The sequence below is a fragment of the Epinephelus moara genome, chromosome 5 (genome assembly GCF_006386435.1).
Source record: "Epinephelus moara isolate mb chromosome 5, YSFRI_EMoa_1.0, whole genome shotgun sequence".
NCBI classification, from domain to species: Eukaryota; Metazoa; Chordata; class Actinopteri; order Perciformes; family Serranidae; genus Epinephelus; species Epinephelus moara.
The window spans coordinates 9,838,564-9,854,334 of NC_065510.1; the positions used below are offsets into that span (position 1 = coordinate 9,838,564).

The window sequence follows — 15,771 nt, forward strand, 5'->3', positions numbered from 1 at the left end:
CTAGATGGTGCGCATGATCAGTTTCATATCATGAGGCTCCAGCGCGCCTCAGCCTCTTGTATCACTTGCTCACAGAACTAAGTGATGAACACTCACCAGGCTGTCAAAATATGCAGGCACTGATGACTCGGCAATGTCTGGAGTTCAATCTACAGAGAGCTGAGAACACCAGCGTCATGGGCCCAGTCATTTTTCAAACAGCGCCATACTCTATGGAGTAAAGTGCAGAGTGTATATAGCCTACTTTTATTCATCTATTGTTCGGACACAGAAAAAACATTTTTTAGAGACATTTAATATGATGTTATAGGAATCAATCAAACCCATCCGAGCTCTCTGGCGCTGTTAACACTCATCAAAATGCAGTTACTTTTACTTATAGCTGCGTTTCTCTTTACGCACGACTTCACCGGAGCTGTGCGCTCCGACAAGTGCGCCTCCCGCTGCGACGTGGGCTCGTGTCCGAGCCCCAGCTGTCCCGGCGGGTACGTCCCGGATAGATGCAACTGCTGCCTGGTATGCTCACCGCGCGAGGGAGACCCCTGCGGCCGCAAAAACGACCTGCCCTGCGGGGATGGATTGGAGTGCAAGCTGCTCGCTGCGGGGAGGCGGCGGGGCTCCAGGGGGGTCTGCCGGTGTAAGATGGAGCATGAAGTGTGTGGAAGCGACGGGAAAACGTACGGTAATGTGTGTAAGATGAGAGCAGCCAGCCGTAAAGCTGAGCAGAAGGGGAGAGACGCAGTTAGCCAAGCGCACAAAGGACCGTGTTCACCTTCAGGAGCAGGTAGGGAAGCTCTGGGTGGTCAGTGGAAGAAATTAGGTTTTTGAGTTTGGGAAAATGATCATATAAATTCATAGAACATCCTGAGTGCATCATAGATGTGTCTGAGATGCAGTAGTTGGGTTATACTGCATGTGCTCATATCCAGTGGCTTTAATAGTTTACTGTGCCACCAACTCATCATATTGCAAAATAAAGCTAACAGGAATCATTCTGTCTTAACTTAGACTGTAGATGTGCTGAGACGTTTGCACAATGTATTATTATCTTTATTGTTATTGTTATTGTTATTATTAGTAGTATTAGTAGTAGTAGTAGTATTCATAGTAATACTAGACCTATTATCATTTATTATCCACCTTATGCAGGGGTGGGCATTCAAAGCAATACCTGTAATAAAACTGCAACAATTATTCGATTGAATTAATTAATGAGCAATCATTTTAAAAATTGATCTATCATTAAGTAAATTTTCAAGCAAAATACACCTGCCATTTTTTTATGATTTCAGTGTCTGCAGGATTTGCTGCTCTCTCAGTTTTATACTTTGTAAACTTTAAACTGTGGGAAACTGAGATTTTTCTTTCTGGGATTTTAGAATTAGTAATACAAAACTAATGAGTATTCAATACTGAAAGTAATCCTTAGTTGTAGCCCTAATCCTGAAGTGTTGTGTGTGTGTGTGTGTGTGTGTGTGTGTGTGTGTGTGTGTGTGTCCTATTTATCTTAATGCAGTGTGTTCTTCATGTCAGTACAGATCGTCCCCTGGTCCATCCCAGCAGCCTTCGCTACAAGTTCAACTTCATCGCTGATGTAGTGGAGAAAATAGCACCCGCTGTTGTCCACATTGAACTGTTCATAAGGTGAGATGTGTGTGTGTGTGTGTGTGTGTGTGGAGACATATTAGAGGAGAGGTAGTTGCACAACAGATACACCGATCTGAGTAGATAGTATCATCAACCATAGTTTGGCCCTTCAACCTTTAAATTGTAGACCGACTGACAACATTTGGGTACATCTGTTCTTCTCAGTGCACAGAAGTGATGGTTGGACCCTTATGCTGCCTTCAGACGAGGTTGTGTAACCACATTCAGGAGAGTCTGTACGAACACCCCCTCCTTTGGTATTCACAGCCTCATAAGTGGATATTTCCTGAAAGCTCAGAGTTGAGACATGTTTTCATCTTTTCAGAAATAGTGTAGGCCATGGAATGGTGTGGTTTTTGGTAAATGGTAACGAATTTTAATTGTAGTCGAGTTTTTCCTCGTAATTTTATAACATATCTGAGGAAAAAGTGATATTCTCATTATCTCTTTCCTCTGTCATTATGTCTTTGCATTTCCTAAACTATGTTACCTGCTCCCTAGCTTGCTAAGCTAACCATTTGAACCTCAAGCAAATCACCTACACAACTTCCCATGTCATAATCACAAGCCCATGAGTTCCATTTGGATTCCGCATATACAACCCAAAAAAGGATTTCTGTGTTTTTTGGCCTTTTCCTCATTTCCTGTCTCCTTCTACTTTTTTCTGTCTCCAGACATCCTCTGTTTGGTCGCCATGTGCGTCTCTCCAGTGGCTCTGGTTTCATTGTGACCCACTCAGGTGTGATTGTGACCAACGCTCACGTGGTAACCACAGCTGCCACGGTGACAGGGAGGCCTCAGCTGCGCGTGCAGCTCCATGACGGCGACGCGTATGACGCCACGGTCAGAGATGTAGACAGAAAGGCAGATATTGCTACAATCAAGGTCAATCCCCAGGTGAGAGCGCGTACTAACAGGCCCTGATCAGTCATAATCACTTTTTTTCTCTTTTTCCAAACTGAGGTAGATTTTATTTTCCAGACATTTCTTGACCCTAATACATAAAACATTCTGCACTGTTGCGCAAGAACCCACATCCTGTCTGTGCCAACTTCTGACAGTTTTCTGCTAGACATTCATAGCGGGAATACTTTCCTAAACACTAGCTCTGTGACTCAGAGACACCACGCTGATGTGTGTATTCTCACACCCATATCTCAAATACTTGGACAGTTTTGTAAGCATTGAACTCTTCGTCTTTGTCAGTGTCTATTCCAGACTTCTTTTACCCCTCATACATTTTTCTCTCTGTATGATTTGCCCAAAATGTCTCTATCTGACACACCTGTGTTTGATCCATGTGAATCCATATGGAAGCAGAAGAAGCTTCCCGTGCTGTCTCTGGGCCGCTCAGCTGATCTGAGACCAGGGGAGTTTGTGGTTGCTATTGGCAGCCCCTTCGCTCTGCAGAACACCGTCACCACTGGCATCGTCAGCACCGCTCAGAGAGACGGCAAGGAGCTGGGCATCAAGGACTCAGACATGGACTACATCCAGACTGACGCTATCATTAATGTGAGCTCACACACACATGCACACAGACAGTCGTGTTTCCATCACCTCAAAGGACATTACATTGACTTCCTTGTCTCACCCTAAAACTGAATTATTGACGTTATGGGGACTTGCTTTTGATCCCCAAAAGGAAGGTGAGTCCCCAGAATGTCAATATGTCATTTATTCAGGACAGATGCGCAATGAGATGTTTCGTTATATGCATTTTGAATGTTTGCATATGTGTCAAAATCATTAATGTCACTGTCTCTGTCTCGAATTTCGTCTGATCTATGAGAAGTATGGAAATTCTGGAGGACCTCTTGTTAACTTGGTGAGTAGTGCTGTGATGACTCCAGCTGTGGAGGATTGTTCTATTGGACTGTCGGAGGTCCAAATTTTTTAATACTAAATATTTATTTAATAAGAATACATACAAATTGAAATTTATCAGTATTAGAAATACATATTAGAAATACACTATTTTCCTGTAGATGGTATTTGTGATAATGAAAATGATATTTTAGCATCTAATGTATCGGTCTAAATGTACACCAACACAGTGAATTTTTTACTATGTGCTGCTGATCCTGTTTGTATGTGTGTGTGTGTAATCTCTTTCAGGACGGCGAGGTGATAGGCATCAACACTCTGAAAGTGACAGCAGGGATCTCCTTCGCCATACCCTCAGACAGAATCAGCCGCTTCCTCACAGAGTCACAGACCAAACACAGCAAAGGTCAGAGGTCAAAGCCTGAACAGCAGGTTGAAACTAATGGCACATAGATTCAGTTTTTGTAATTTGAGATCCTGATGTTTATAAAGTGGTTATTTCTTAGTATTTCTCAGTAAATCCCATCCCTGTTGTTGTGACAGAAAAGACAAGACTGCAAAGACGACTCGCAGACGAACTACAGTCCGATGCAGGTGAGAGCTGCTGAAATTTCCATGATGGGTCATATGTTTTCTCCAAGATGAACTTCATACTTTTGTGTTGTTTTCAGACACGTCAGATGTGAAGAGACGCTTCTTAGGCATCAGGATGCTTACTGTCACCGAAGGGTGAGTTTTAATATCCACAAACACACATACATGTAACTTTTTTATTACAATGCCTGAGCATTTTCAGCACAGATTTAATCAGCCCACACACCAGGAGAAAGTTTTAGCACTGGTGGATTCCATGCGTATTATATCAACATTCCCAAAGTGACATAGTATATGAGCTGACTATGTCATCTGGAAGTGGAGGGAATGGTGGATGGCCTTTCACTTAGGCAAGACGCCTGCCGAGCTGCAGACCTCTGTTTCCAGTGACTTTTTGGCCACCAAACATGGGTATCTGGTAGCGATCCCTACTGGCACAATGGATATTGGCACAAAAAGCAGTCTTTGTTGCTTTCTCTGCCAGGATAGTGTGACAAAAAGCATTTCTGTTTTTACAGAGACATTGCTTTTCCAGCAAGGATTGTGCCCCCAAAACAGGGTATTTAAAGCCAAAAGACAATCTTTTCCTAACGATTACCATGTGGTTTTTGTACCTAGACCCAACCACACATCAACCACAGCATTGTTAAAATGTAAAGTTTCAGTGTATCCGCTACATAATAACTTACGTATATGTGGTTTGCAGAAACATACAATGTCAACATTTTTTCTTGCATCTGGGTTGATTTAATTAAGCAAAATGATGATGGGCTCGCTACCCTTTAAGAAGCGTATTATCTCAGTCTTGTCAGTAGTATTTGTATTAGCTTTAACATTAGCAATAGTATCGTGTTTCATGTGTCTCAGTCTCGTGGCGGAGTTGAAACGTCAGAATCCAGACTTTCCTGAGGTCAGCGGTGGAGTTTTGGTGCAGCAGGTCATACCTGACACTGCAGCAGAAAGGTATGTTCACACACACGTGCAAAAACCCAAGAACACAAACAACACACACATGCAGCACTGAATCTTGCTAGAAAGAGACCATGATTCATCAAAGTAGCATCAAACTTTGATTTTCTTGAAAAGCCGTAGTGTTATTTATTACTTGTGGAATATTCTATTTTAAGACTGTTTTTCTAGAAATTATTTCCTACATAAATAACGACCTGTTACATAATCTATGGTCAGTCATGTGTTTGCCATGTACACATTTTACATTAAAACTTTGATCTCTTGTGTCCGTTACGCACCCCTACAGAAAACCATTGACTACAGTTTCTTTGCTCTGTGTTTTAGAGGAGGGATTAAGGAAGGTGATGTTATAGTGAAAGTAAATGGACAACCAGTCCAGACCACTGAAGACATCCATGAGGTGTTGCAGCGTGACCAGCCTCTCTTGCTCGAGATTCGCAGAGGCAATGATGACTTACTGTTCAACATCCACCCTCAAGTTGTGATACATTGAAGAACAGGATAGCTAATTTGTTTGAAAAATGTTGGGCAGGACTCAGTACAGTGGCATTATGGGAGTTATTAAAAAAGAATATGTGGAAAAATTAACTGATGTGAAGTGATTCCAGATTTCTTGTACAACAAGGAGAAGAAAGCATTTGCAGCTTTAACCAGTTTGATGATGTATATTTTCTTAGATAGATTTGCTAAATATTTTGGTGTGTTTTTCATACAGATTCTAATAAATATGTCAGTTTTATTGCTATACTGAAAATACTGCAGAGGAAAATATATTGCGCTATATTTTGTATGAAGCTCAAAACTTTCAGAATAAAAGCTCCCAAACGAGAAGCTGTGCACTGGTGTGTATGTGTCTGTTCTGCAGCTGTTGTCCATCTGCACAGACGGCAGGTTGGACTCCTTTGTTTATGTCTTCTCATCCCTCCTCCCTCCCACTCTGCCTCGGAAAGGCATTCTCCTAATTTAAACAAATCTAAGCCGGCACCTAGATACGCAGAGCACACACACACACACACTCGCACACTGAGTGAATTCCTGTTACTGGAAAACTCACTTTTATCCTCTCCCGTTTTGGTAATGGAAATCCTTGTGCGTATCGTTTTCTGAACCTTGAAGTTCAGGACAGAAAATCTCTGTGGGGCTGCTGCTTTGTCTGTGTTTTTAGATCAAATGTAGGCTGACACTAAAGACAGCTTGGCAGCATTTGCTTCATAACAAAATGCATTAATGTATAGGTGACCTAAGCAAACTGTCATTCTTGGCGGCATGACTCTTTCTTAGGACAGTGTTACTCTTGATATGTCTCTTCCAATGATGACATAACCCAAAAATGACCCACCTGATGTGTGTGCACAGCTCATAAACTGGACCCAGACAGACAATCCTTTCTGATTATTTGAATACTGTGGTATGTTACTTTTGGCTGTGACGCTGTGGAAGACAGGAGCAAGATTTTAAAAAAAAAGGGAAAATGGGAACAGTAACAGACTACTACGGTGGACAAATCACAACCATGTCAACCAGCAGGAGTCTTCCTATAAATGTGCTCCTCTAAGTCTCAGCTGAGCGCGCGTGTGTGTAGCTGACCCAGTTGTTTGAGAGTGTGTGTGGTGTTTTCTCGTCTTGCCAAGACATATTGTCATAGCAGAGCGCCAGATTACTTCAGTGGGGCAAACCAGGGACACAGCTGTTTGTCCTTATACAGACAAAATTAAAACTATGTCACGAAGCTCACACTGAATCAAAACACTTCATACTACCTGCTTCTCAGTGTGAGATAACTATAACTCATAATATAATAACGCAATAATGCATCAAATACATTCATCTACAATGGAAAATATACAGTACATTTCCCATAAGGCCCTGTCCAAGCCATGGACCAATGAATTTATCACCATCTAGAGGCCAAACAGAGTCAAATCTGGTTTAAATTAAACACAGATTATGATCCCCAGATAGACCACTAGATGGCATGTTGGGCATAATAATTTGCTCCTGACGTGGCAACTAATGCCCAGATTATAAGGCTACTGTGTATGTGAAGTATAGCTGTTGAAGAGTCTACATATAGCTGTGGTTTTTACGCGGGTAATGTTGGAGCTAAAGTAGAGGGCACTGTTAAACATCTAAAGCTGGATGATGGACTTTCATGTATGTCTGACTGTTGCTGTCATGTCCCTAAACATAACCTAGTTGAGCTGCGGCCAGTGCTTCTGTAAACACTGTCCCTGTCAGTATAAACAGGCCAAGCATCTTACTAACTACAAGACTTTTTATGTGGTCAACAAACCTGAGTGTCCTCCGTGAACAGTTTCATGTATTAAATAGAACCAACCTTACTGGACAGATTATAATATTTATGCTGTTAGAGGCTGATTTCCCTGTGGCTCATGACACACACAGAGCTGAAGTGTCCAGTAATGACAATATTCACCAGTATGAAATACACATTTTTGGATGGAGTGTAATTTACGGTAATATCCAGGCATAAGAATTTATGGTCTTTTGAGAAAACCTTGGAACTTTTGTACCATCTCTTTATGCTCTGATGATATCATCGGGGCTATCTCAGCTTGGGCGTGGACACTACTAATTCATAACAGAAGGCCTGCATTACATGCTGGAGGTCTGTAGTTTGAAAGATGTGGACATTTACCAGACAGGGAGGGTCTAGCATAAGCTATGATACAGCAGTTTGACCCATGACTAACAGTCAAGATATCTCTGCCTCTACTGCTGTAACTTTGACATTGCTTTGTTAACTCTGTCTCTGCTGAGTCCCCCAATTTCATGAAAGTGCAATATTAAATTACTTGGGTACTTCTTTGATTTTGAACCTTTTATCCATACACGATGTGGCCTGTCTTGAGATTGCGTTTTCTGTTTTTTGTTTGTTTCCCCTTGCTTCCCCCATTCCCCTTTAAACGTTCTGTATGTGACATTCAGAGCATTAATATAGCTGCAAATCCGTATCTGATATAGTGGAGTAATGGTGTCCTGAACAGAGAATGAAGTCATGCTCCCTGTGTGTGTGCTGTAATCCGAGCTTCTCTGTGGTTTGTTGTGGTAAGCCGGATCGGCCACATGGGCATGTTAGTGCATGTGTGTATACCACTGGCTGGCTGACCACTGCTGCACTGTGCTCATATGACAGTTACTGCAAGACTATTAAATGAAGGATGGGGCACCATCTCGGACATTTGGGGTATGACACAGCTGTGATGTTGGAGGGTTACAGCAGACAGTACTAAAAATAAAGGGATGGCGTTCACTCAGGTGCTCTCTGGGTGTAGCTCTTTTTAGCCTCCTTGGATGCACTCAGCCTGAAAAAACTTTTTGGGTATACTGATTTTGATGATGACAATAGAAGGTTTTCATATAGAAAGCATTTATTAAAGACTTATTTATTAAAAACTGCAGAACAGTAATTCCCATCCATATTTTTTTTCTGGTATAAAATATATGTAAAACTAGTCAATCTTTCCCATGTTCTATGATGGTGCACCAGCTATCAAGCCTTTTGGCAAGTGCAGGCCAGATTGTACTGCACATGTTCTACCCAAATGTCAATGACTTCCCCATATACCCATGACTTCTCTTCTCTTTAACCTTTTTCATTACCCTAATATTGGGAAGGCATCATCAGGGAAGAGAAGCGCCCACCCTCCAGTTCCCCCCTGGTTATCACTACTTAACCCCGTTAGCAATGTTGCCATTGTTCAGTGCTGTTCCTCTTGTTGTTGCTGCTCAGCCACCTCCTTGTTTAGACCCATGCCCAAACAGCTTGAGCCCCCTCAAAGGCCCTAAAAACCTGATGTCTCAAACAGCTTCTTATAATCAGTGATAGAGTCCTACACCAACACACAATTTGCTGCCAAAGTTTGAACAGTTTGTGTTATTTTTACATGAGAGATTTATGTACTTGTGTTTTTATCTGCGCTCTGTTCAGTTTTCAAGTGGGAGGGTAAAAGGGGGGTGTCACATATTTCTGTGTACTATTCAGGATTTGGCAACATCTGAGCTGAACTCTGATGACAGTGGTGGGGTTGTTGCTCCTGTTGCCAGCACTGTCAATCAAATCTGATCAAATCACTCTCAGACAATTTCTAATAAAGCAGATTAGTTCAGCTTTATTAGTTCTGGAGTGTTAAAATGAAGCATGGTGGTAATTCAGGCAGAGGGAGCCCACCCACGCTTTGAGAGCAGCTTTATGGCTGGGAAGAGGCTGGGGTCGTGTCAAAAGACCTTAGACCTCTGGGAAAGACATCCATAGGGAATAATGGACCTTCAGCTCAGTCACATGTTCTCATGATGCTTTGTTTGTCGTTCAGAGAGAGAAAGAGATAAAGACCGAGAGACATTTATAGAAGGGCACAATCATTATGCCCTATATAATGTCAAACTGTGAGTCATCGGTGACCTCAGATCCTGATGACATTCTGAGTGCCATCAGCGCTTAATGGATGCTAATTAGCATCTGCTGTTTGCAAACAAACACGAGCACACATGCATTTTATGTAATATTATGCTGATGCAAATACTGAGCTGGAAATCTCTAACAATAAAGAAACCCCTCTTTATTTTGGCAGGGATGGAAAGCAACTAACTACATTTACTCAAGTACTGTATTAAATACTTTTTAAACATTTACTGTACTTGAGTAATTCCATGTTATTCTATTTTCTACTTATATTACCACATTTCTGAGGGTGTATATTGTAGTTTGTATTTCACTACATTTATCTGACAACATGAATTACTCCTCAGATTCAGATTATTACAACAAAATCAAATCAGCAAAGAAACATTATGTTTTATTATACCTAAAGATAGCTGGCTGTAAATAAAGTATGTTAAGTAAAAGTTTGCTTTATTAGTTTCATCATTAACGTGATGCTTATACATTAAAGAATTATACATTTTAATCTAGTAATATAATATATATGATTCTGAATTGGAACCTTCTGTATAATATAATTTTAGTTTTGCTTACTAAATGTTGAATGCAGGACTTTATTTCTGCGCATTTCTGCACTGTGGTATCAGTTTTACTCAAAGGAGCAGTGTGTAAGATTAAGGGGTATCTAGTGGCAGAAATAGGACGTAATATTTCTAATTTTGTTTTTATTAGAGCTCACACAAACCAAGTTTGAAGGCAATCCGATTAAATCTGTACGAGGAGTTTGTTAAAATACAACACGTAGAAAATGCCAAAAATGATCACCAAATTCAAAATTGCTGATTTCCTGTTGGGTTTAGGCAATGGATCTAAGAGAGTTACTGATCACCTGAAACTAAGAATCAATGTGTATTTGTTACCTTAGAGTGAGCAGTTTTACGTTGGGAGCGGGTCCACTTCCATGTAGTGTGCTATGTTGCACTGTCATGTTTCTACAGCCCAGGATGGACACCGGCTCTAGAGAGTGCCTTTTGCTTTTTTACATTGATGTGCAGACCACTGTGGGTTCTCCTATACGCTTTGAAAGGGAGTAGTGAGTGGAGGGGTATTCAGTTGGTTCAACACTTTCTCATCCAAAAACTCGTCAAATACTGCCGCTTTGTCAGTGGACCACACATCAAAAATATGATGCACAAGATACTCTCTTGTGTCAGTTTTAGATGCTCAGGGATGGTGTGTTAATTTATGCTCATTACATGCATCGCGTCTTTTTAAAATACACTTCTGTTTTCATAGGAAATGTACACTTTCTGCTTGTTACATGCATATACTCTTTTCAAATTAAACTTAAAACGTGGGCAAAACACTTTGTTTTTAGGTTTACTTCCTGAGGTTCAGGCAAAAAAAGCACGTGGTTGGGTTCAGAAGAAAACACCATGGTTTGGTTTTAAAGAAATCTAATGTTACATCACGTGACATACATCACTAGCGTAGCATGCTACATATACTAGCACACTACATTATGATTAAAATAACTTCACTGACTTTTGGTTTCACAAGGGAAAAGAACAGTTGCCTCCTGAGTGAAAGTCCAGACTTTGTTTGACCCAACAACCATCTATCCCACCCACCCTGTACAGACTTTTTCACTCTTTATCGGTGCATATCATCCCGGTGTGGAACGTGCCTCTGTGCGTTGGTGTCTGACGCCATGATCCACTGACAAAGCGGAGATATTTGACGAGTTGGGAGTGAGAACTGGTTGGTTGGTTGCAATCTGCAAGCTCACCACTAGATGTCACTAAATCCTGCACACTGTTTTATTAAATAAAAGAACTGAGTTGTTCTTACACCACTTGATGTCGGATGTGTGTTTGTGTCTGCCGGTCCTCATATGGTCAAGTGAGTGAGTAACTCAAAAACTGGAAAATGTTCCAAGAAAAGATTGTAAAACTGTGATTTGACGGTATAGGCTATGTGGCCTCAGTTGAATCTTTAGCACGCACAAGAGACTGTTCACAGTAAAGTTGAGAAGTTGGAGGAACTTTGGAGCTACAGACTGCAGACTGTGGCATCTGGCATGGCAGCAGAGCTATAGACACATTGGAGTCACTTTAAAAAAAATTCTGTTACACTGTGGCATTACAGTAGTACAGGCCTAACTACTTCCATCTGTGTAGAAATCAAGTCTGACTGTATGACTCAGCACATTGCTGACCAAAAACACTGTGGGCAACTGAGGAGAGGAGAGGAGAGGAGAGGAGAGGAGAGGAGAGGAGAGGAGAGGAGAGGAGAGGAGAGGAGGAGAACTTTTGAGCAGACATTTGGAGAAAAAAATAAAAAAGTCTTTCATCTCACCACGCACATAGACACCCACACAGCCTTAACATACAGTATATTACAGCTGAAGGCAACATCTCTCACACAATGAGGCTCCACAAGTGGACAAATAGTCCTGGAAAAAGCTAAGTAGATCCATGTGTTGTTGTGTTAAATATTCTGCTTGGCATCGACACTGAGCCTCCTCCTCCACAAATGTGATAAAACGGTACATTCAAATACAAATCTGTACATGCAAGGTGGATAGTAATTTTATGCCTATGGCAGCTATCACACAGAATATTACATTTTCCAAAGGCGACACAGTTTTGGAAGACTTAATGAGGGCTAAAATTCCAGGCATTCCTGGTAAAGTATGATCTGTTTTTACTGAGATTTTCCTTTGGATATACTCTGTCTGTCCATAGTCATTTCAAAGTTGTTATTGGACTGAAGTGAGACAGTGGATGACTCCTCTGTTGTTTGTCCTTGTGGTCCATCCAAAGAGCTTTCTGTCCAAAAACAGAGGAAAGGTTGATTATACAGAAAGAGGTTACTTTATCTTTCAGAAGAAAATGTTTGCATTGTACATTTATATGTTGAATTTGCATGTTTCATATGTATCATATCAATGTTTCTAAAGTGACATCCTAAGAGCTGACTTTGTCATCTGGATTTAGAGGGGACGGTGATGGCGTGTCGCCTAGGCAAGATGCCTGCTAAGCTGCAGACCACTGTTTGAGACCAGTAAACAACAAAACCAGTTGTCTTTTAGCAAGTCACTGCTGCATTTCCAGCAGCTTTTTAGGCTTTAAATGTGGAAGTTTGATGGGGACCTGTTGATTGTTTTCCCAGCAGGTATAGTAGAACAAAAAGCGGTTGTTTTTACCAAGACATTGCTGCATTTCCTGCTGGGATAGAGGCACAAAAAGACTGAGACATCGCTGCTCTTCCAGTGGGGATAGTGCCCCCAAAAAATGGGTATTCAAGCCAAAACATTATCTCTTCCTAACTATGACCGAGTGGTTTTTGTGCCTAAACCTAACCACACATTAACCACAGCATTATTAAAATGTATAGTTTCAATGTATAATGTACAAATGTAATGTATCTGTGGTTTGCAGAAATGTAGAATGGCTTTTTTTTTACTTTCTTCTGCTCAAATATATACAGTATCTGTAATATATAGATGCTGAGAGATATTTTTCATACTTTTTCAGCCCCTCTTCCCTGTTTTTCTCATCGTTCTTTGTCTGCTTTTAGTTCCTTACTTTCCTGCCTTGTCTATTTCTCGTTCACACCTTCCTTTCTTCTCTCAAAAAGAAGATGAGTCTCTGGCGTCTCTCATGTGGTCTCCAGCCCTCAAGCGCTAAAGGTACTACATAAAATCAGCAGCAGCAGACTGTGTAGAGGACACTCTGCCCCTTCTCCTCAAAGGCTTCTCATTTATTATTTCTGGGTGTGAATATAAATCCCCTGGTGAGAAAGATGTTTAATATTGCAGCACACCTAAATATTCTCTGGGCTCCCAGGCGTTGCAGGAAAAGGAGCTGTAACATTAGACAGCCAAGTGAACCGTGAACAAAATCCACTCTAGGTCATATTGTTATAGTTATTTTAACAAAATCCACATTTGAAGACATTAAAGAGAGCATAGGCAGGACTGTTTTTTTAAGAAGACTACTGTTGGCTGATAACCTGTGTTATGGTGTAGTATCTGAGCTAGTTCAAGCAGATAAAAATCTATTAACATATTAACAATGGATAATTTGACGTCACTTGTATGCCAAAAGCTGTATAGCAACTTTCATTTCATTCTTTTGGTGTTCTGACCCACAGCTTTTCTGTTTTGGTTCACTCCCACCACTCTAAAAGCAGAACCATAAACAGATAGCCTGTTGCTCCCTGCAGTACCATAGACTGTGTAAATAATGGATGCAGCTTCTGTGAAATTACCCATTGGTTTATGGACTTTTTTTGAGACAGAAGTGACCATATTTGGGCAAGAGGCTGGGGTGGATCTGACTGAGAAGCCGAGGACACTATTGGCAGAGAGCCTATCACTCAAATGACCCCGCCCTTAAATATGCGTAACTTTGGAAAATGGAAAAAATCACTACCTGTGCAGTTGTCGTCAATGTTGAAATTAGCTATGGAGACCAAAACTTTTTTTTGTACCAGGCTGTAAACATGTTTTTTTTCTGCTGTAGAGTTGGCCACTTTTAAATGGGGGTCAGAGGGAGATTTACTCTGTTATGGAGCCAGCCTCAAGTGGCCATCCGAAGTACTGCAGTTTTTGGCACTGCGGCATTGGCTTCATTTTTCAGCCTCAAGGGTTGCTAATAGCCCAGCGCCAAACAAGAGAAAGAAGACTTAGCGACTAATAGTGGAGTATTTGACAGCTAAAGAGATATTTATTTTCCTTAGAAGTTGGTGGAGACCAAAAACAGAGCTAAAAGGAGAGGGAAATTTGGACTTAGGCTACATTCATCAGATGGACAGAAACATGACGCTAAATGTTGCTAATGTTGCTCTGTAATTGCTGGATATATAAAAAAGAAACAGTTTGCTAACCTGTTTGGCATATCAACTTATATGTCAGTTCTTTGTTTACACATTCTCACCAAAGAAAGTCAGTTATTGAAGTTTTAAAGAAGCAGTTAAATATTTTGGAAAATATTGTTTTCTTGTTGAGTTAGATGAAAAGATTGATACCACTCAAATATCTGTGCATTGACAATGCAGCCAGAGTTGGAGGACAGTTAGTGTTGCTCTCCTCAAAGTCTGAAGCTGCCTAATGAATATGATTTATTGCATTTCTTTGATTAGAACACAAACGGAAATGGGAAAACCAAAAGTTTAAGGGGCCGTACACATCCTGCATTTCTTGCACCCTCAAATTGTTTCCAATGTAGACGCATGGCAGGTGTGCTAAAATGCCAGAGTAACGTTGTGGCGCACACACACAATCCTGAGTGCCTATTTTTCAGGGTGCAACAGCTGCACCCTGAGATAAACAGAGTCCAATTTTTGGAGCGCAGCAGCACACACAGGATGTCATGTGATGAGGAACAACCAATCACAGCTGGCAGATATCTTTACCTTCTTCTGCAAATATCAGTCTGTGATAAATATGGAGGAAAAGTTGATCATTTTAATGCACGGCTACCCAGAGCTTTACATCTGTCCCACGGACAATATTTTTGGCCTAATACACACTTAAAAACAACGCCTGGAAGTAGGTCAGCTCTGCACTCAGGATTTCTGGTAAGCAGGCTATCACACAGTGCTGGTTATGGTTACTTAGCAACTTCAGACACAACTCGCCTCTGCACCCTTGAAAGCTGGTGCAGAGTAGGTACAAGAGTAGTGCCCAGAGCCTTACCTTGCATTTTCTTACATTAGCCTACGTTGTGCTAGGTTGCGTCACATCCCATCACGTTACATAGGGTAACTATTTATTTTCTAGCAGCAGCCAGGAGCAGTGACTTTCACAAGTCTTCTGATTAAAACAATGTACCGTAAAACTACAAAGTAAGTCCTTCGAACCATACATCCACAGGTCGTTTGCTCCCACTGTTCCTACTACGTCCCACAGGAGCATTTTCTAAAAAATTGCACCTACCATTATCATACCTGAATAACAGAATTAGGTCATATATGGCCATTAACAGTAACAGTTTTAAAGATGTAGCTAACATGTTTAACAAATCTCAGTTGCACCAACACTACTTCATTAGGTTTAGGCAATAAAAATCCTTAGATAGTTTTGGAAAAAGATCATGGTTTGGTTTTAAAATACAGAAGTTGTTTTGCAAACATAACATAGGAAACATAGAGGTGACACATTAGATAGTTAAAATAACTCAATATTGACTTCTGTTTTCACACAGACAACAAACACAAACAACCCGTGTCATCATATTTTTAAGGAGAACAGTCTCAAATTATCACTTATGTTTCTGTTTGTGTACAGATTAGCACATTAAATAATGAGCCTGAGGGTGTTT

General features: G+C 40.9%; 1 protein-coding gene across 2 annotated transcripts; it reads left to right on the forward strand.

The window, feature by feature from the left end:
* Positions 1–225: 225 nt before the first annotated feature.
* Positions 226–5,824, forward strand: htra3a (HtrA serine peptidase 3a). 2 transcript variants are annotated; one of them, XM_050044003.1, is made up of 10 exons: positions 226–784; positions 1,539–1,644; positions 2,322–2,544; positions 2,965–3,162; positions 3,443–3,475; positions 3,766–3,880; positions 4,018–4,068; positions 4,146–4,203; positions 4,936–5,031; positions 5,365–5,824. In XM_050044003.1, exons 1-10 carry the CDS (start codon positions 361–363, stop codon positions 5,531–5,533), a joined length of 1,473 nt encoding a protein of 490 aa, XP_049899960.1. In that variant the 5' UTR covers positions 226–360; the 3' UTR covers positions 5,534–5,824. The 2 variants fall into 2 exon arrangements, with proteins under 2 accessions (XP_049899960.1, XP_049899961.1); XM_050044004.1 differs by having other exon boundaries at positions 2,968–3,162.
* The last annotated feature ends 9,947 nt before the right edge of the window (positions 5,825–15,771 follow it).